The sequence below is a fragment of the Bufo bufo genome, chromosome 5 (genome assembly GCF_905171765.1).
Source record: "Bufo bufo chromosome 5, aBufBuf1.1, whole genome shotgun sequence".
Taxonomy (NCBI): domain Eukaryota; kingdom Metazoa; phylum Chordata; class Amphibia; order Anura; family Bufonidae; genus Bufo; species Bufo bufo.
Genome location: NC_053393.1, coordinates 333,812,751 through 333,835,248, shown reverse-complemented (window position 1 = coordinate 333,835,248; position 22,498 = coordinate 333,812,751). Strand labels below are relative to the sequence as shown.

Below are 22,498 nucleotides of genomic sequence, written 5' to 3'. Positions count from 1 at the left end.
CATTGTGTGATTGACTGAGAATGGCTGTTTGCCGAAGCGCGTCAATATTTGATATATATTGCAAGAAGATGAAACAAATGAATACATTTTCAAGTGATATCATTACTGGGATCCTTCTATACAATTGATGTGGAGCACGCTCCTTCCCAGTGCAACGTGTGAGGTGAATCGGGTGTCGGCTGGACTTAATTTGCTTCTTTCAGACTATCTATTTGTGTAAAAGAACCATCATTGTCCAGTGGGAACGCTACCTACCATTGTCCTCCTCACACACAGGAAAAGGAAGGAATTATAAAATGTTCTTTTGAGGATTTTTATTTGTATTACAGCATGCTATATTATCATATTATTACTTGTTACTATTTCTATAACTTTTCACTGTGATAGGTTTGCCTCCTTAATACACCAACTTACAGAGATTAGAAAACTGAATGTCTAATTGTATTAGTTTTCAATTGTAAACCAACCACATCAGAATTTTTATTGCTTTGAGTGGAGGTAGGATTTTTAATATTTAAGTTCACATATTGTGAAATAGTCATGCTGTCATCAATTGGCTGTTTCTTAGTTTGAATTCTATTTCTTATTGCTGGAACCTATATAGTAAACCAATCAAATATTGTACAGCTTGGGGATTCAGTGTCGCCTTGCATTGCTGGGGTCCTAGGTTTGAATCTGACCAAGGACAAAATCAGTGTGGAGTTTGTATGTTCTCCCTGTGTTTTCTCCAGGTTACCCTGGTTACCTCCAAAGACATACTGAGCTTAGAATGTGAGCTTCATTGGAGACAGAAAGAAATGATAATGTCTATAAAGCACTACAGAGTATGCCAGTGCTATATATAAAAGTGATGAAAACAAATAAGAATAATACAATGGATTCTTTATATGTGAAAATCTGACTTCTCATATAGAAAAACATCATCCAGAATTTTTGAAGATCAGAAAGACAAATTATTTCTCCTTTTCTATAAGTAGTATTGCTATTAATTTCCATTCAATGAAGGCTTGGCAATATTGATTAAAAGTGGAGTCAAATTAAAAGGGTATTCCAGGACTTAGATATTGATGACCCATTCTCAGGACACCAACATCACCCCTACCAGTCAGCTGTTTCGGGCAGCCACTGGCACCTCTGTGCATTTCTGGGGCCAGCATACTGCAGGTCGGCTCCTATTTACTTGAATGGGAGCTTAGCTGTCGTACCAAGGCACTGGCACAACAAAGTAGACGGAGCCTCCTGTTTATGGCTCCATCCACTGTATAGTTTCCAGTGCCAGTGGCTGCCCAAAACAATTTAGTGCTGGGTGTCCACCACTGATCGAATATTGATGACCCCATCCTGGGGATAGGCCATCAATACCTAAGTTCTGGAAAACCCCTGTAAAATATTATTCATAATTTTATTAAAATTTAAGTAAAACACCAGTATAGGAAATCTACATAAGAAATCTTTGTTTGAACATTTTAAAATAGATTGAAAAACATACCTTTCTTATAGCTATGACTCCATCCTGTGTTGTCTTCTCGGTGGTTATATCAAACATATTCATTTCATCTCCATCTATTATTCTGTATCTAACTTCTGCATTTCTGCCAATATCTGCATCTACAGCTTTTATATGACCAACAGCAGTTCCAGGAGGAGAGTATTCTGAGACACTGAGATGGTATGTATCTGAAAATGAAAGGTATAAAGGGCATTGCCAATATAATGTCATTTATCAGTAATTGTAGTAGTAAATCTGCTAACATATTTTAGGCCACGCTTGTGTCACTAATGTACGCTCTAATGAAATTGTACTTACAAAAATATATGGATTGGCTGCATTTCAAATGTTTTTCAAGTTAAATGTCACCTAGCTCTTCAAATTCATATAAAAAATAACTTGACAGGCCACAATGTAACAGTAAATTACAATACAACATACTTTTATTCTGTTTTATACTAGAAACATGGAAGATTAGACTAAAATATAACAAACTATTGAGATCCTTAAGCCACATTTGCATGGGCGGATGTTTGGGACAATTATCTAGAACAATCATTTCTACTGTGCCACATATCACTTAATAAATGAGCAAAATGCTTGTTCATCATGTGAAATAATCAGGTACATCAATCATTGTTCCCAGTCAGCAGATAGTACTGTCCAAACAGCACTCTGCTTCTCAGGAACAATGGTTTTGTATGAGGACGAGTGATAGCAGCAGCCATTGCTCATTCTTATACTGTGGATGTGAGTCTAATCAACATAATTTAAGAGAGCCTCATCTCTCTTAAATAATACATTTCTATTATTGTACACCCCAGGACCCACATCCGGCTCTCATAATGCTCTCCACTCCAAACTCCTCAGACTCCAGACGACTGAAGACTCTGGTATCACCCTATAAATTATCAATAACTACTAAGAGAGAGCTTACTATGTTTGAAAAGTTTTCCTCTGAAACCAGTCCACCAATACACAAGTTATCCAGGCTCTATAGCCACCTCCAGAAATTAGATATTCCATTAAAGAGGCACTTTATCTCTTCTGATGACTCCTCAATCTTACTAAATGAAGAAGAAATGAAGCAGATATATTCAAGGTCTCATGGTCCATCATATTGTGTCCATATGCAAGAAAACTTGTATAACATAATCTATCAATAGTATTACTCTCCAAACTAATGGATTTACTACGATCTGATACCTATTGTAATCACATTTTGGTCCCAGATCACTTCAATCATCCAAAACATGCTCTTTAGGAGAGACCTCCACTCTGACAGATCTCCTCTTAAATATCCACCTGCTCCAAATGCAGAAGATCACTCAACTGTTTCTTAAGTTGTCATTGGCCACCAAAATATAATACCACTAATGTCACACAATATGGTTACTCAATGGCTACGGAAGATATATCATATCTATCATATAGAGGTGCTCTCTGTTTTGGAGGCACATTTTTCATACTGGCTTCCAACAGATTTGGAAACTATGAAAAAACTTTAGATGCTCTGCTGAGGTCACTGTTTTGTACATGAAAATATTTCCATCTAATTCAAAACAATAGATCAGATGTCTGTTATCCACCATTCCCCTCTGTGTCTTTACCCTCTACATCCACACACTTTATCTTCAGGTTCATTTTATTATTCAATAACATATCTGCAGTGCATATTTGTTAACTCTTTAAGCACCAGCTTCATTTTCTGCTTTTCAATGTTAGTTTTTTTCTCCCCACATTCCAAGACCCATAACTTTTTTTAACTTTTTATTTTAACTTTTTTAACGTTTTTTTTAAACTTTTTATTCACATAGCAATTTGAGGGCATATTTTTTGCACAAGATGTTTTTGTTGATGGCAAGCTTTTATTTACCATGTCTCGTATTGGAAAACAGGGGAAAAGTTCTTTGTGAGGTGAAATTAAAAAAACAACAATACAATTTCACAATTTTTTGGGGGGTTTGATATTGTGTCATTCACTGTGCACTAAATATGACATGACTTCCTAATTCTGCAGGTCCATACAATTATGCAATACCAAATTTGTATAGTTGGTATTTTGTTTTACTACTTAAAAATAAAAAATAAAAATCTAAAACATTTGAAAAAAATCTAAATTTACTTTGCATAAACATTTTCTGACAGCCATAACTTTCATATTTTTGTCTACTGAGCTGTATGAGTTCTTATTTTTGTAGGGTGAACTGTAGTTTTTACTAGAAATGTTTTTGCAGTTAGTGTGGCTTTTTGATCACTTTTTAAAAAATTTTTGAGGTGGCAAGATGCACAAAAAATAGTGTTTACCACACAGGAAAAATATTTTTATATTTTAATAGTTTGGCCATTTTGGAATATTTATTTTGTTTATTTATTTATTGTTTATTTTTATATGTGGAATTGAAAAAGGGGTGTGATTTGAATTTTTATAGGGTTTTTTGTATTTTATTTATTTATTTATTTTTTACTTTATTACAGGAATGCAACAGCCAAACAGCGACCGTAGATCCTCAGGAGCACCGAACATTGGATTACAGCTTTACATTGGATTATAGATTTACAGCTCTGTGCAGCCCCTGATAATACAGGGGGTGCGGAGTATATATACATTTATGGCCGGTTAATGAATAAGGAGAAATACTGATTGGTGCAGAATATAGATACATCTATGATCACATGGTTATATATGGTCATGGGTGGGTGATATGGATTTGATGCGGCTGCACATACCATTTTGCATAGAGAGCGTTTGGCTATACACATAGGTTTTATACATATCCCCTGCTGTATTGTGAATGACCGAGTAGGCGGGGATTATGTGGTCATGTGGTGATCATATGATCGTCATGCAATTTGGGTGTATGACGCACGACGCACGCTCCCCAGGTCCTGGATGATGTTGGTTGTTAGGTATGACATGCGCATTGCGCTTTTGGGGACGCGCTGTGAAAGTCCTGATGGCCGCATGGAACAGGCATTGCCAGGTTTCGTTAGGGTGGATATTGCCACTCTGTGTTAGGCTTGACAAAGGCTATGATGTAACCGAAATGTTGCTGTCTGTTTTTTATGGTACACTTTCTGTGAAGTCCGTCCAATAAAGAATTTACTGGCGATGCTGCTGTTACCTTTTATTACCCTTAAGGGACTGGAACCTGTGATTTTCCGATTGCTTGTCCCAAAGACCACAATAGAATACTATTGTCGTTAATAGGATTCTGAGACACTGTCTGCTCAGATGTGCCTCACACATAGCATGGGCTCCAGGCTGTCATGGTAACTAATCAAAGCCCCACATATTTGCTGTGGGGGCTCTGATTGGAAGGTATAGGGAGCTCCCTCCCACTGCCTAAACCCACAAATTCTGCAATCCCTATTGACCAAGACATATGAGCTGTTAAATGACTAGGTTTGATGTCATAGATGATCCTGGTCATTGTGGCCAGGATCCTACTATATTATATAGCTGGCATCTGTCACATATGAAGAATGCTCAGTAGCCTGGTCCTGACGACCGGTTAAGCTTAATAATAGATCTCTACATGACTATATGTTAAGGAGTTAAAATCCTTTCAAAACCTCAACCAAACTTGTGTAGCTATAAGCATGATGGACACAAATTAAATTGGTCATTTGGTGATTATAAACATTATAATTTTGTTCTAAGTGCTGTTTAAAAGAAAAAGGAAACATGGAAGATTAGTGGCAGAAAAAGACCACATGGTCCATCTGGTCTGCTGTTATATTATGTCTTATTTATCTTAGGATAGACATATGTTTATCCCAGCCAGCTTTTAATTCACTAATGGACTCATTAAATGCATTTGCACATGAATTGACTTCTAATGTGAAATGCTAGTTTGAAAAGGTCATAATTAAAGTTGTTTTTTTTTTGTTTTTTTTTTTGTTTTTTAGAAGAAGGGGCATTCAGTCAAAAAAACAAATGGAAAAAATACACATTGTCATCCAGGGAATAAAAATATAATTATATTCACATACAATATATGACATACCTTCTTAATCATTTAATTCAGGTGTTTAATTCTGTCTGATTGACATATCTGTATAAAATCCAGCCCCTAGCCAGTCTCCCTTTACAAACATTTGTAAAATAATTGGTCATTCTAAAGACCTCACTGAATTTGAGTTTGGTACTATAATAAGATTCCATGGTTGCAAAAAGTCAGTTTGTGAAATTTCTTTCCTTCTAGATATTCAATGATCAACTGTGAGTGCTAATATTGCAATTTAGAAGTACTAAAGGACTCATTACATGGGCCAACAATTAAACAGATCATCGCTAACCAGCGCTACTAGTAACACTGGTAAGCGATCATCTGGCGGTATAAATGTACACCGCCAATTACCTGATGAACAAGCAAAATGCTTGTTTATCAAGTAATTGCAGCACAAAAAAAATAATTGTTTCCCAGTGACAGATCGTGCTGTGTAAACACAATCTGCTGCCGGCAAACAATGAGGCAGTATGGGAAAGAGCGATGGAGGAGCTGAAGGAGCTTTCTTCCTGACAATCTGCTAGATTCTCGTCCTGTGTAAAGGGACCATTAGGAAACACAGCAATTTAGACACCGAGTGCTAAAGTGCTTGTGTTCTCGAGTACTCTGGCCGAACACATCGGTATGCTCGTGTGTTCTACCGAGCACCCGAGCACAATGGAAGTCAATGGGAGTACCCCAGGCACCCCCTGCTCGGAAGAGAAGAGAGTGTCTGGTTCATAAAAAAAGGTTATAAATTTATGAAAATCCCATCAAAATGTTTTGGAAACATCATTAAGAGGATGGCTGGATGCGTCTTAGACTCCCATTATGTACGACATACAATAGACAACCACACAAAGGCTATATGCCAAAAGCCAGGTATGTACAAGCCATCCATCTATCCATGAGACAGATAACAGCCAGCATACCTTACAATGACAGCCTCGTGCACTATGAGATATTCCAAATCAGCTCTCATCTGACACATGGATAGATTGAGAGCCTGCATATACCTGGCTTTTTGCATATAGCCTTTGTGTGGTTGTCTATTGTATCTCATAGATAATAGACGTCCAAGACACATCCAGCCATCCTCTTAATGATGTTTCCAAACCATTTTGATGGGTTTCCATCAATTTATAACCTTTTTTTGTGAACCAGACACCCTCTCTTCTTCATAGAGAGGTGTCTCCCATTGACTTTTATTGTATTAAATTGTACTCGAGCACCCGAAGTATTCGGCCGAGCACTTGGATCTGCCGTGCATAGCGATGCTCGAGCCGAACAGCAGTTCGGCCGAGCATGCTCGCTCAACACTACAAACATCTTCTGCCATTAACATCCGAACAAAAACTGTGCCAGGAACTTCATGGCATCGGTTTCCATAGTCAAGCAGCTTCAGGCAAGCCTTTAATAACCAAGCACAATTTTAAGCGTATGATAGAGTGGTATAAAGGCAACAATGTCCTCTGGAGCTGTGGAAACATTCTGTGAAGTGGTTAATCACACTTTTCTATCTGGCAATCTAATGTACACGTCTGGGCTTGGCAAATACTAGCCAAAAGTTTTCTGCCTGACTGCATTGTTCCAACTGTAAAGTTTGGTGGAGGAAGAATAACACAATGGGATTTTTTAATATTTTTTTTTAGGTCCTGATTTTAACTTCTCAAAAACCACAAACAGGCTCTTATGTCCTAAATCAGTATCTAACCTCTCAAATGCTTTTCTGGATGAATGGGCAAAAATATCCAGCGTCAGTGGTGCCTGAATCACAGTGACCTATGAAAATTGCAGGTAAGGGTTCAAAAGTGTGGGCCACTTTCAATTCACAAATTAAAGAGATATTCTGAGATAGGCTGATTTTGCATGGAATTCTTCTTTAAAAATAATAAAAAAAAAATGGTTCTATAGGCTTCTCATAGTTTGGACCTGTCCAAATGTCTAATAAATCTTATATACTGTTTCACATTTAAATTATCTTTTGGACTGCTTTAAAAGGCCACTTATGTGAATATTCTATGTATTTTTATAAGAAAATATATATAATTTTTTTTTTTTTATTATTATTATTATTATTATTATTATTATTATTATTATTATTATAAGTCACTCCATGTATACCAGCTCCTATCTTGGCTTCTTAACCCATTTGTGATATATTGTGTATATACAGTGGCTGTCATATGTGTATGATGTACTATATGCATGAAGCGGTCTCACAATCTAAGCCGCTTTCTACAATTGTTGCAGACTTTGGCATAAGTGATCAAACCATCACAGGTTTAAGTCCCCTAAGTAAAACGAATTAAATAAAATTACATTTTTAAAAATGTAGAAAAAACATAATCATATGCTTAATTATTTTTTAAGCTATAAAAAATGATTGTATTGCTGTATATAAAAATATCAAAAATATTACATTGTAAAACAGCAAAACACTAATACAGTAAACACTATAATGGAGAAAAAAAACAACCTAAACAATTGCCAGATTTATTTTTGTCACTCTGCCTCCTTAAATATATTGAATAAAAAGTGATCAGAAAGTTGTATTTACCCTAAAAAATGGTGCTGATAACTACAGTTCGCCTTGCAAAACAAAAGCCCTAAAACAGCTCTGTAGATGTAAATATAATATAAAAAAAAGGTATTGGTTGACAGAATGCTGTATTTATACTGCAAATATTTTTTTTTTATTAGTCAAACAAAATACTATATAAATACTGTATTGCCTTAATCAGATAAACCTATAGAATAAGGTCATTGTGTCATTTTTAGCACTACGGGATTTTAACAACTAGGGGATTTTATAAATAGAAAATCCAAAATACAATGACATATTTGCACCTTTTGTTCCTCAATTTCACCACACAAAGATAAGCTGAGGTTACTTTATTCTCTGAGAACATTTTGTCTGTCTGAGACCCTGAGACCACTACTACAGATGGAAAATATGTTATATTCCATTTTTAATGACATAGTGCTGTAAAAAAAAAAATGTATCTATAAAAAATGCTTTCTATAAATATTTAGTTTTAAAAAATTCCCCTATATTGTGATTGGGATAAAAGAGCTCTCTGTAAGACCTTGGTGGAGCGATCCCCATTTGATAATGTATTTACTCTGTTGGAATTTGGGCGATTAATTAATGTTGAACAAGATTATAGAGTAACTTAAAAGTTATTTTCTAGATCTTGGACCACTATTAGAGGATGGTTTATCTCTGGGATAATTTTTTTTAAAGGATTTGGATAAATTAGCTGGGGATAAGTTTTGGCAAAAAAGTAATCTGTATCATGTTTCACAGGTGGTGAGGAATGGGAGGGTTCTCCCTCTTTCCTCTTTAACACAAATCAGTAATTTTAGTTGGTTTTGGCATTTTCAGATACGCTCATTTGTATTGAAAAAAATAAAACTTCACTTTTGGAAATATACACTTCTTCACCTCTGAATGTTGTAATAGGGAGTTTAGGCCAGAAGGGTAAGATTTCCCAATTATATAAATTATTACTTAAGGCACTATTTAATAAGGTTGTATCCCCGGGTCAAAGGGCTTGGGGAACTGACTGCCCAATGGTCACGAGTAGGGATGAGCGAACCCGAACTGTATAGTTCGGGTTCGTACCGAATTTTGGGGTGTCCGTGACATGGACCCGAACCCGAACATTTTCGTAAAAGTCCAGGTTCGGGTTCGGTGTTCGGCGCTTTCTTGGCGCTTTTTGAAAGGCTGCAAAGCAGCCAATCAACAAGCGTCATACTACTTGGCCCAAGAGGCCATCACAGCCATGCCTACTATTGGCATGGCTGTGATTGGCCAGTGCAGCATGTGACCCAGCCTCTATTTAAGCTGGAGTCACGTAGCGCCGCACGTCACTCTGCTATGATCAGTATAGGGAGAGGTTGCAGCTGCGACGTTAGGGCGAGATTAGGCAGATTAACTCCTCCAAAAGACTTCATTCTGTGATCGATCTGCAGCTGTAGATCATTGAAGTGCTATTATTGACTTGCTCACTTTTTTGAGGCTGCCCAGAGCGTTTTTAGATCACTTTTTTTCTGGGGTGATCGGCGGTCATTTTGTGACTTGTGGTGCGCCAGCACGAGCTATCACCAAGTGTATTTAACCATCGATAGTGTGGTTATTTTGTGCTATATCCTACATCAGCTGCAGGCTGAGCCTGTGTCACCAAAGTGCATTTAACCATCAACAGTCTGATTATTTTTTGGTCATATACTACATCTGGTGCAGGCTGAGCCTGTGTCACCCAAGTGCATTTAACCATCAACAGTGTGGTTATTTTTTGGCCATATATTACATCAGGGGCAAGTTGAGCCTGTCACCCAGCGCCTAAAAAATAGACCTGACATTTCTATTCAACCAAATCTGTACTGTTTTAGCTAGTCAAGTTATTTGTATTGACCGTAAAAGCACACATTTTTTTCTGGGTTGAAAAAGCATTCCCAAATTTCCCATTCTCAAAATAACTAGTTTCTGGTATTTGAGGCCTACTTGAAATCTATCCCAAAAAGAAAATCTTACATTGAAGGTATTGATAGTGTCATTCAGAAAAACCTAAGACACACGCTAGTGTGCTGATAGAAGTGTCATTCTGTGATTAAACCTATACCTGTCACACAGCGCAAAAAAAAACAGGTCTCACATCTCTATTCAACCAAATCTGCACTGTTTTTGCTGGTCAAGTTATTTGTAGTGACCGTAAAAGCAGACTTTTTGTTCTGGGTTGAAAAAGCATTCCCAAATTTCCCATTCTCAAAATAACTAGTTTCTGGTATTTGAGGCCTACTTGAAATCTATCCCAAAAAGAAAATCTTACATTAAAGGTATTGATAGTGTCATTCAGAAAAACCTAAGACACACGCTAGCGTGCTGATAGAAGTGTCATTCTGTGATTAAACCTATACCTGTCACACAGCGCAAAAAAAAAACAGGTCTCACATCTCTATTCAACCAAATCTACACTGTTTTTGCTGGTCAAGTTATTTGTAGTGACCGTAAAAGCAGACTTTTTGTTCTGGGTTGAAAAAGCATTCCCAAATTTCCCATTCTCAAAATAACTAGTTTCTGGTATTTGAGGCCTACTTGAAATCTATCCCAAAAAGAAAATCTTACATTGAAGGTATTGATAGTGTCATTCAGAAAAACCTAAGACACACGCTAGCGTGCTGATAGAAGTGTCATTCTGTGATTAAACCTATACCTGTCACACAGCGCAAAAAAAAAACAGGTCTCACATCTCCATTCAACCAAATCTGCACTGTTTTTGCTGGTCAAGTTATTTGTAGTGACCGTAAAAGCAGACTTTTTGTTCTGAATTGAAAAAGCATTCCCAAATTTCCCATTCTCAAAATAACTAGTTTCTGGTATTTGAGGCCTACTTGAAATCTATCCCAAAAAGAAAATCTTACATTGAAGGTATTGATAGTGTCATTCAGAAAAACCTAAGACACACGCTAGCGTGCTGATAGAAGTGTCATTCTGTGATTAAACCTATACCTGTCACACAGCACAAAAAAAAACAGGTCTCACATCTCTATTCAACCAAATCTGCACTGTTTTTGCTGGTCAAGTTATTTGTAGTGACCGTAAAAGCAGACTTTTTGTTCTGGGTTGAAAAAGCATTCCCAAATTTCCCATTCTCAAAATAACTAGTTTCTGGTATTTGAGGCCTACTTGAAATCTATCCCAAAAAGAAAATCTTACATTGAAGGTATTGATAGTGTCATTCAGAAAAACCTAAGACACACGCTAGCGTGCTGATAGAAGTGTCATTCTGTGATTAAACCTATACCTGTCACACAGCGCAAAAAAAAACAGGTCTCACATCTCTATTCAACCAAATCTACACTGTTTTTGCTGGTCAAGTTATTTGTAGTGACCGTAAAAGCAGACTTTTTGTTCTGGGTTGAAAAAGCATTCCCAAATTTCCCATTCTCAAAATAACTAGTTTCTGGTATTTGAGGCCTACTTGAAATCTATCCCAAAAAGAAAATCTTACATTGAAGGTATTGATAGTGTCATTCAGAAAAACCTAAGACACACGCTAGCGTGCTGATAGAAGTGTCATTCTGTGATTAAACCTATACCTGTCACACAGCGCAAAAAAAAACAGGTCTCACATCTCCATTCAACCAAATCTGCACTGTTTTTGCTGGTCAAGTTATTTGTAGTGACCGTAAAAGCAGACTTTTTGTTCTGAATTGAAAAAGCATTCCCAAATTTCCCATTCTCAAAATAACTAGTTTCTGGTATTTGAGGCCTACTTGAAATCTATCCCAAAAAGAAAATCTTACATTGAAGGTATTGATAGTGTCATTCAGAAAAACCTAAGACACACGCTAGCGTGCTGATAGAAGTGTCATTCTGTGATTAAACCTATACCTGTCACACAGCACAAAAAAAAACAGGTCTCACATCTCTATTCAACCAAATCTGCACTGTTTTTGCTGGTCAAGTTATTTGTAGTGACCGTAAAAGCAGACTTTTTGTTCTGGGTTGAAAAAGCATTCCCAAATTTCCCATTCTCAAAATAACTAGTTTCTGGTATTTGAGGCCTACTTGAAATCTATCCCAAAAAGAAAATCTTACATTGAAGGTATTGATAGTGTCATTCAGAAAAACCTAAGACACACGCTAGCGTGCTGATAGAAGTGTCATTCTGTGATTAAACCTATACCTGTCACACAGCGCAAAAAAAAACAGGTCTCACATCTCTATTCAACCAAATCTGCACTGTTTTTGCTGGTCAAGTTATTTGTAGTGACCGTAAAAGCAGACTTTTTGTTCTGGGTTGAAAAAGCATTCCCAAATTTCCCATTCTCAAAATAACTAGTTTCTGGTATTTGAGGCCTACTTGAAATCTATCCCAAAAAGAAAATCTTACATTGAAGGTATTGATAGTGTCATTCAGAAAAACCTAAGACACACGCTAGCGTGCTGATAGAAGTGTCATTCTGTGATTAAACCTATACCTGTCACACAGCGCAAAAAAAAACAGGTCTCACATCTCTATTCAACCAAATCTACACTGTTTTTGCTGGTCAAGTTATTTGTAGTGACCGTAAAAGCAGACTTTTTGTTCTGGGTTGAAAAAGCATTCCCAAATTTCCCATTCTCAAAATAACTAGTTTCTGGTATTTGAGGCCTACTTGAAATCTATCCCAAAAAGAAAATCTTACATTGAAGGTATTGATAGTGTCATTCAGAAAAACCTAAGACACACGCTAGCGTGCTGATAGAAGTGTCATTCTGTGATTAAACCTATACCTGTCACACAGCGCAAAAAAAAACAGGTCTCACATCTCCATTCAACCAAATCTGCACTGTTTTTGCTGGTCAAGTTATTTGTAGTGACCGTAAAAGCAGACTTTTTGTTCTGGGTTGAAAAAGCATTCCCAAATTTCCCATTCTCAAAATAACTAGTTTCTGGTATTTGAGGCCTACTTGAAATCTATCCCAAAAAGAAAATCTTACATTGAAGGTATTGATAGTGTCATTCAGAAAAACCTAAGACACACGCTAGCGTGCTGATAGAAGTGTCATTCTGTGATTAAACCTATACCTGTCACACAGCACAAAAAAAAACAGGTCTCACATCTCTATTCAACCAAATCTGCACTGTTTTTGCTGGTCAAGTTATTTGTAGTGACCGTAAAAGCAGACTTTTTGTTCTGGGTTGAAAAAGCATTCCCAAATTTCCCATTCTCAAAATAACTAGTTTCTGGTATTTGAGGCCTACTTGAAATCTATCCCAAAAAGAAAATCTTACATTGAAGGTATTGATAGTGTCATTCAGAAAAACCTAAGACACACGCTAGCGTGCTGATAGAAGTGTCATTCTGTGATTAAACCTATACCTGTCACACAGCGCAAAAAAAAACAGGTCTCACATCTCTATTCAACCAAATCTGCACTGTTTTTGCTGGTCAAGTTATTTGTAGTGACCGTAAAAGCAGACTTTTTGTTCTGGGTTGAAAAAGCATTCCCAAATTTCCCGTTCTCAAAATAACTAGTTTCTGGTATTTGAGGCCTACTTGAAATCTATCCCAAAAAGAAAATCTTACATTGAAGGTATTGATAGTGTCATTCAGAAAAACCTAAGACACACGCTAGCGTGCTGATAGAAGTGTCATTCTGTGATTAAACCTATACCTGTCACACAGCGCAAAAAAAAACAGGTCTCACATCTCTATTCAACCAAATCTACACTGTTTTTGCTGGTCAAGTTATTTGTAGTGACCGTAAAAGCAGACTTTTTGTTCTGGGTTGAAAAAGCATTCCCAAATTTCCCATTCTCAAAATAACTAGTTTCTGGTATTTGAGGCCTACTTGAAATCTATCCCAAAAAGAAAATCTTACATTGAAGGTATTGATAGTGTCATTCAGAAAAACCTAAGACACACGCTAGCGTGCTGATAGAAGTGTCATTCTGTGATTAAACCTATACCTGTCACACAGCGCAAAAAAAAAAACAGGTCTCACATCTCTATTCAACCAAATCTGCACTGTTTTTGCTGGTCAAGTTATTTGTAGTGACCGTAAAAGCAGACTTTTTGTTCTGGGTTGAAAAAGCATTCCCAAATTTCCCATTCTCAAAATAACTAGTTTCTGGTATTTGAGGCCTACTTGAAATCTATCCCAAAAAGAAAATCTTACATTGAAGGTATTGATAGTGTCATTCAGAAAAACCTAAGACACACGCTAGCGTGCTGATAGAAGTGTCATTCTGTGATTAAACCTATACCTGTCACACAGCGCAAAAAAAAACAGGTCTCACATCTCTATTCAACCAAATCTGCACTGTTTTTGCTGGTCAAGTTATTTGTAGTGACCGTAAAAGCAGACTTTTTGTTCTGGGTTGAAAAAGCATTCCCAAATTTCCCATTCTCAAAATAACTAGTTTCTGGTATTTGAGGCCTACTTGAAATCTATCCCAAAAAGAAAATCTTACAATGAAGGTATTTATAGTGTCATTCAGAAAAACCTAAGACACACGCTAGCGTGCTGATAGAAGTGTCATTCTGTGATTAAACCTATACCTGTCACACAGCGCAAAAAAAAAAACAGGTCTCACATCTCTATTCAACCAAATCTGCACTGTTTTTGCTGGTCAAGTTATTTGTAGTGACCGTAAAAGCAGACTTTTTGTTCTGGGTTGAAAAAGCATTCCCAAATTTCCCATTCTCAAAATAACTAGTTTCTGGTATTTGAGGCCTACTTGAAATCTATCCAAAAAAGAAAATCTTACAGTGAAGGTATTGATAGTGTCTTTCAGAAAAACCTAAGACACACGCTAGCGTGCTGATAGAAGTGTCATTCTGTGATTAAACCTATACCTGTCACACAGCACAAAAAAAAACAGGTCTCACATCTCTATTCAACCAAATCTGCACTGTTTTTGCTGGTCAAGTTATTTGTAGTGACTGTAAAAGCAGACTTTTTGTTCTGGGTTGAAAAAGCATTCCCAAATTTCCCATTCTCAAAATTGTGGTGAACGGGAACAATGAGGAAAACATCTAATAAGGGACGCGGACGTGGACATGGTCGTGGTGGTGTTAGTGGACCCTCTGGTGCTGGGAGAGGACGTGGCCGTTCTGCCACAGCCACACGTCCTAGTGAACCAACTACCTCAGGTCCCATTAGCCAGCAGAATTTACAGCGATATTTGGTGGGGCCCAATGCCGTTCTAAGGATGGTAAGGCCTGAGCAGGTACAGGCATTAGTCAATTGGGTGGCCGACAGTGGATCCAGCACGTTCACATTATCTCGCACCCAGTCTTCTGCAGAAAGCGCACAGATGGCGCATGAAAACCAAGCCCATCGGTCTGTCACATCACCCCCATGCATATCAGGGAAACTGTCTGAGCCTCAAGTTATGCAGCAGTCTCTTTTATGCTGTTTGAAGACTCTGCTGCCAGGGTTTCCCAAGGGCATCCACCTAGCCCTTTACCAGGGGTGGAAGAGATAGAATGCACTAACGCACAACCACTTATTTTTCCTGATGATGAGTACATGGGAATACCAACTCAGCACGTCTCTGATGATGACGAAACACAGGTGCTAACTGCTGCGTCTTTCTGCAGTGTGCAGACTGAACAGGAGGTCAGGGATCAAGACTGGGTGGAAGACGATGCAGGGGACGATGAGGTCCTAGACCCCACATGGAATGAAGGTTATGCCACTGACTTTCACAGTTTGGAGAAAGAGGCAGTGATGAGACCGAGCCAACAGCGTAGCAAAAGAGGGAGCAGTGGGCAAAATCAGAACACCCGCCGCCAAGAGACTCCGCCTGCTACTGACCGCCGCCATCTGGGACCGAGCACCCCAAAGGCAGCTTCAAGGAGTTCCCTGGCATGGCACTTCTTCAAACAATATGCTGACGACAAGACCCGAGTGGTTTGCACGCTGTGCCATCAGAGCCTGAAGCGAGGCATTAACGTTCTGAACCTTAGCACAACCTGCATGACCAGGCACCTGCATGCAAAGCATGAACTGCAGTGGAGTAAACACCTTAAAAACAAAGAAGTCACTCAGGCTCCCCCTGCTACCTCTTCTGCTGCTGCCGCCTCGGCCTCTTCCTCCGCCTCTGGAGGAACGTTGGCACCTGCCGCCCAGCAAACATGGGATGTACCACCAACACCACCACCTGCGTCACCAAGCATCTCAACCATGTCACACGGCAGCGTTCAGCTCTCCATCTCACAAACATTTGAGAGAAAGCGTAAATTCCCACCTAGCCACCCTCGATCCCTGGCCCTGAATGCCAGCATTTCTAAACTACTGGCCTATGAAATGCTGTCATTTAGGCTGGTGGACACACACAGCTTCAAACAGCTCATGTCACTTGCTGTCCCACAGTATGCTGTTCCCAGCCGCCACTACTTCTCCAAGAGAGCCGTGCCTTCCCTGCACAAACAAGTGTCCGATAAAATCAAGTGTGCACTGCGCAACTCCATCTGTGGCAAGGTCCACCTAACCACAGATACGTGGACCAGTAAGCACGGCCAGGGACGCTATATCTCCCTAACTGCACACTGGGTAAATGTAGTGGCGGCTGGGCCTGTTTGGCGCACGTCCTTCCGCCGCCAAGGATCGCAGGGCAACATTCTTTGCCTCCTGTCTCCTCCTCCTCCTACTCAGCTTCCTCCTCCTCTTCTTCCACCTGCTCATCCAGTCAGCCACACACCTTCACCACCAACTTCAGCACAGCACGGGGTAAACGTCAGCAGGCCATTCTGAAACTCATATGTTTGGGGGACAGGCCCCACACCGCACAGGAGTTGTGGCGGGGTATAGAACAACAGACCGACGAGTGGTTGCTGCCGGTGAGCCTCAAGCCTGGCCTGGTGGTGTGCGATAATGGGCGAAATCTCGTTGCAGCTCTGGGACTAGCCGGTTTGACGCACATCCCTTGCCTGGCGCATGTGCTGAATTTGGTGGTGCAGAAGTTCATTCGCAACTACTCCGACATGTCAGAGCTGCTGCATAAAGTGCGGGCCGTCTGTTCGCGCTTCCGGCGTTCACACCCTGCCGCTGCTCGCCTGTCTGCGCTACAGCGTAACTTCGGCCTTCCCGCTCACCGCCTCATATGCGACGTGCCCACCAGGTGGAACTCCACCTTGCATATGCTGGACAGACTGTGCGAGCAGCAGCAGGCCATAGTGGAGTTTCAGCTGCAGCACGCACGGGTCAGTCGCACTGTGGATCAGACCCACTTCACCACCAATGACTGGGCCTCCATGCGAGACCTGTGTGCCCTGTTGCGCTGTTTCGAGTACTCCACAAACATGGCCATTGGCGATGACGCCGTTATCAGCATTACAATACCACTTCTATGTCTCCTTGAGAAAACACTTAGGGCGATGATGGAAGAGGAGGTGGCCCAGGAGGAAGAGGAGGAAAAGGGGTCATTTTTAGCACTTTCAGGCCAGTCTCTTCGAAGTGACTCAGAGGGAGGTTTTTTGCAACAGCAGAGGCCAGGTACAAATGTGGCCAGACAGGGCCCACTACTGGAGGACGAGGAGGACGAGGAGGACGAGGATGAGGAGGAGGTGGAGGAGGATGAGGATGAAGCATGTTCACAGCGGGGTGGCACCCAAAGCAGCTCGGGCCCATCACTGGTGCGTGGCTGGGGGGAAACACAGGACGATGACGATACGCCTCCCACAGAGGACAGCTTGTCCTTACCTCTGGGCAGCCTGGCACACATGAGCGACTACATGCTGCAGTGCCTGCGCAACGACAGCAGAGTTGCCCACATTTTAACGTGTGCGGAATACTGGGTTGCCACCCTGCTGGATCCCCGGTACAAAGACAATGTGCCCACCTTACTTCCTACACTGGAGCGTGATAGGAAGATGCGCGAGTACTAGCGCACGTTGGTAGACGCGCTACTGAGAGCATTCCCAAATGTCACAGGGGAACCAGTGGAAGCCCAAGGAGAAGGCAGAGAAGGAGCAAGAGGTCGCCAACGCAGCTGTGTCACGGCCAGCTCCTCTGAGGGCAGGGTTAGCATGGCAGAGATGTGGAAAAGTTTTGTCACCACGCCACAGCTAACTGCACCACCACCTGATACGGAACGTGTTAGCAGGAGGCAACATTTCACTAACATGGTGGAACAGTACCTGTGCACACCCCTCCACGTACTGACTGATGGTTCGGCCCCATTCAACTTCTGGGTCTCCAAATTGTCCACGTGGCCAGAGCTAGCCTTTTATGCCTTGGAGGTGCTGGCCTGCCCGGCGGCCAGCGTTTTGTCTGAACGTGTATTCAGCACGGCAAGGGGCGTCATTACAGACAAACGCAGCCGCCTGTCTACAGCCAATGTGGACAAGCTGACGTTCATAAAAATGAACCAGGCATGGATCCCACAGGACCTGTCCATCCCTTGTGCAGATTAGACATTAACTACCTCCCCTTAACAATATATTATTCTACTCCAGGGCACTTCCTCATTCAATACTATTTTTAATTTCATTTTACCATTATATTGCGGGGCAACCCAAAGTTGAATGAACCTCTCCTCTGTCTGGGTGCCGGGGCCTAAATGTGTGACAGTGGCCTGTTCCAGTGGTGGGTGACGTGAAGCCTGATTCTCTGCTATGACATGAAGACAGATTCTGCGCTGACATAAGGCCAGATTCTCTGTTACGGGACCGCTCTCCTCTGTCTGGGTGCCGGGGCCTAAATGTGTGACAGTGGCCTGTTCCAGTGGTGGGTGACGTGAAGCCTGATTCTCTGCTATGACATGAAGACAGATTCTGCGCTGACATAAGGCCAGATTCTCTGTTACGGGACCGCTCTCCTCTGTCTGGGTGCCGGGGCCTAAATGTGTGACAGTGGCCTGTTCCAGTGGTGGGTGACGTGAAGCCTGATTCTCTGCTATGACATGAAGACAGATTCTGCGCTGACATAAGGCCAGATTCTCTGTTACGGGACCGCTCTCCTCTGTCTGGGTGCCGGGGCCTAAATGTGTGACAGTGGCCTGTTCCAGTGGTGGGTGACGTGAAGCCTGATTCTCTGCTATGACATGAAGACAGATTCTGCGCTGACATAAGGCCAGATTCTCTGTTACGGGACCACTCCCCTCTGTCTGGGTGCCGGGGCCTAAATGTGTGACAGTGGCCTGTTCCAGTGGTGGGTGACGTGAAGCCTGATTCTCTGCTATGACATGAAGACAGATTCTGTGCTGACATAAGGCCAGATTCTCTGTTACGGGACCTCTCTCCTCTGCCTGGGTGCCTGGGCCTAAATGTGTGACAGTGGCCTGTTCCAGTGGTGGGTGACGTGAAGCCTGACTCTCTGCTATGACATGAAGACAGATTCTGCGCTGACATAAGGCCAGATTCTCTGTTACGGGACCGCTCTCCTCTGTCTGGGTGCCGGGGCCTAAATGTGTGACAGTGGCCTGTTCCAGTGGTGGGTGACGTGAAGCCTGATTCTCTGCTATGACATGAATACAGATTCTGCGCTGACATAAGGCCAGATTCTCTGTTACGGGACCGCTCTCCTCTGTCTGGGTGCCTGGGCCTAAATGTGTGACAGTGGCCTGTTCCAGTGGTGGGTGACGTGAAGCCTGATTCTCTGCTATGACATGAAGACAGATTCTGCGCTGACATAAGGCCAGATTCTCTGTTACGGGACCGCTCTCCTCTGTCTGGGTGCCGGGGCCTAAATGTGTGACAGTGGCCTGTTCCAGTTGTGGGTGACGTGAAGCCTGATTCTCTGCTATGACATGAATACAGATTCTGCGCTGACATAAGGCCAGATTCTCTGTTACGGGACCTCTCTCCTCTGTCTGGGTGCCGGAGCCTAAATATATGACAATGGACTGTTCCAGTTTTGGCTGACGTGAAGCCTGATTCTCTGCTATGACATGGAGACTGATTCTCTGCTGACATGAAGCCTGTATTTCTGTTATGGGACCTCTCTCCTCTGTCTGGGTGCCGGGGCCTAAATATCTGACAATGGACTGTTCCAGTTTTGGCTGACGTGAAGCCTGATTCTCTGCTATGACATGAAGACTGATTCTCTGCTGACATGAAGCCTGAATCTCTGTTATGGGACCTCTCTCCTCTGTCTGGGTGCCGGAGCCTAAATATATGACAATGGACTGTTCCAGTTTTGGCTGACGTGAAGCCTGATTCTCTGCTATGACATGAAGACTGATTTTCTGCTGACATGAAGCCTGAATCTCTGTTATGGGACCTCTCTCCTCTGTCTGGGTGCCGGAGCCTAAATATATGACAATGGACTGTTCCAGTTTTGGCTGACGTGAAGCCTGATTCTCTGCTATAGCATGAAGACTGATTCTCTGCTGACATGAAGCCTGAATCTCTGTTATGGGACATCTCTCCTCTGTCTGGGTGCCGGGGTCTGAAGAGGAGAGAGGTCCCATAGCAGAGATTCAGGCTTCATGTCATAGCAGAGAATCATGCTTCACATCACCCAACACTGGAACAGGCCACTGTCAGATATTTTTAGGCCCCGGCACCCAGACAGAGGAGAGGTTCATTCAACGTTTGGTTGCCCCGCAATATAATGGTAAAATGAAAATAAAAATACGATTGAATGAGGAAGTGCCCTGGAGTACAATAATATATGGTTAAGGGGAGGTAGTTAATGTCTAATCTGCACAAGGGATGGACAGGTCCTGTGGGATCCATGCCTGGTTCATTTTAATGAACGTCAGCTTGTCCACATTGGCTGTAGACAGGCGGCTGCGTTTGTCTGTAATGACGCCCCCTGCAGTGCTGAATACACGTTCAGACAAAAAACGCTGGCCGCCGGGAAGGCCAGCACCTCCAAGGCATAAAAGGCTAGCTCTGGCCACGTGGACAATTTGGAGACCCAGAAGTTGAATGGGGCCGAACCATCAGTCAGTACGTGGAGGGGTGTGCACAGGTGCTGTTCCACCATGTTAGTGAAATGTTGCCTCCTGCTAACACGTTCCGTATCAGGTGGTGGTGCAGTTAGCTGTGGCGTGGTGACAAAACTTTTCCACATCTCTGCCATGCTAACCCTGCCCTCAGAGGAGCTGGCCGTGACTCAGCTGCATTGGCGACCTCTTGCTCCTCCTCTGCCTTCGCCTTGGGCTTCCACTTGTTCCCCTGTGACATTTGGGAATGCTCTCAGTAGAGCGTCTACCAACGTGCGCTTGTACTCGCGCATCTTCCTATCACGCTCCAGTGCAGGAAGTAAGGTGGGCACATTGTCTTTGTACCTGGGATCCAGCAGGGTGGCAACCCAGTAGTCCGCACACGTTAAAATGTGGGAAACTCTGCTGTCGTTGCGCAGGCACTGCAGCATGTAGTCGCTCATGTGTGCCAGGTTGCCAAGAGGTAAGGACAAGCTGTCCTCTGTGGGAGGCGTATCGTCATCGTCCTGCGTTTCCCCCCAGCCACGCACCAGTGATGGGCCCGAGCTGCTTTGGGTGCCACCCCGCTGTGAACATGCTTCATCCTCATCCTCCTCCACCTCCTCCTCATCCTCGTCCTCCTCGTCCTCCAGTAGTGGGCCCTGTCTGGCCACATTTGTACCTGGCCTCTGCTGTTGCAAAAAACCTTCCTCTGAGTCACTTCTAAGAGAATGTTATTGTGTGCACGTTCCCTTTAAGTGGTGTTTTCCCTTCCCTGGTGTTGGAAGGGTTAATCCCCTTCCTAGTGTGTGTGATCACTGGGTGTGTCCGACTGTGGGGTGTGGCTTCTTGGCCTATAAAGCCTCACTGCTTTTGCAGGCCTTCAGGTTGCTTCAGCCATGCTTAGCTGAGAGCAGCCTCATGTATTTATTACCTGCCAGTAAGAGCCACCCCTGTGGTCATAAACCTTTATGTCATAACCATATTGTGCTTAAGTTATTTCCAGTTATGTGTGATGTCTGTGTGATGTTTTATATGTCTCCCTTTGTGCAGCTATGGATCTGGGTCCCTGTGTAGGGATGCGTTTATGATCTGCACCCTGCTAACACAGGGATCCAGTCAGCAAGGCTGTGGCAGGTAGGTGGAACTCTGGTTCACCTGCCATATCCATAGTGCTGTTTATGTCTCCCCTTTTCCTGCAGCTTGGCCGTTGAGACTCCTGCTCCTCCGTGTCTAGGAGGAGTGGGTTTGTCTTACTCAGCTCCTAGGTGAGGGTCATCTTGAGGGCCAGCAGGGACTTTTAGGTTCCGGAGCATGGGCCCTCCTACCATCAAGGTTGGCCCATGTAGCTAGGAGCTAGGGTCAGGTTAGGGATGCCTTAGGAGGTGACCTGCTCCCTAATCCTGTCTACATGGCCAAGCAGCCGAAACATCACCGGGCTGCACACGGCTGAGGATTTCCCCCATCCTCAGCCGTGACAGTATGACCACAGTCGCTCTTACGTGGCGTTCCCTCGAAAGAGGGTAAAGCATGCACCGCTATCTGCGGATGGGGTGCATGCGCGTTCTCCGGAGGGAGAGCGTTATGGGGCTCACCATTTACGGCGCGGTGAGTGGCATTCCCCGCCATTCCCAGCTCACCGT

At 42.3% G+C, this 22,498-nt stretch overlaps 1 protein-coding gene across 5 annotated transcripts in view; it reads right to left on the bottom strand.

Moving 5' to 3' along the window:
- Positions 1–22,498, bottom strand: part of LOC121001078 (cadherin-10-like) — a 461,949-nt gene that overhangs the window by 191,332 nt on the left and 248,119 nt on the right. For all 5 annotated transcript variants that reach the window (XM_040431978.1, XM_040431980.1, XM_040431979.1 and 2 more), the window contains one exon: positions 1,490–1,677. In XM_040431978.1, coding sequence (XP_040287912.1) covers positions 1,490–1,677 — 188 coding nt within the window. The remainder of the gene's footprint in view (positions 1–1,489; positions 1,678–22,498) is intronic.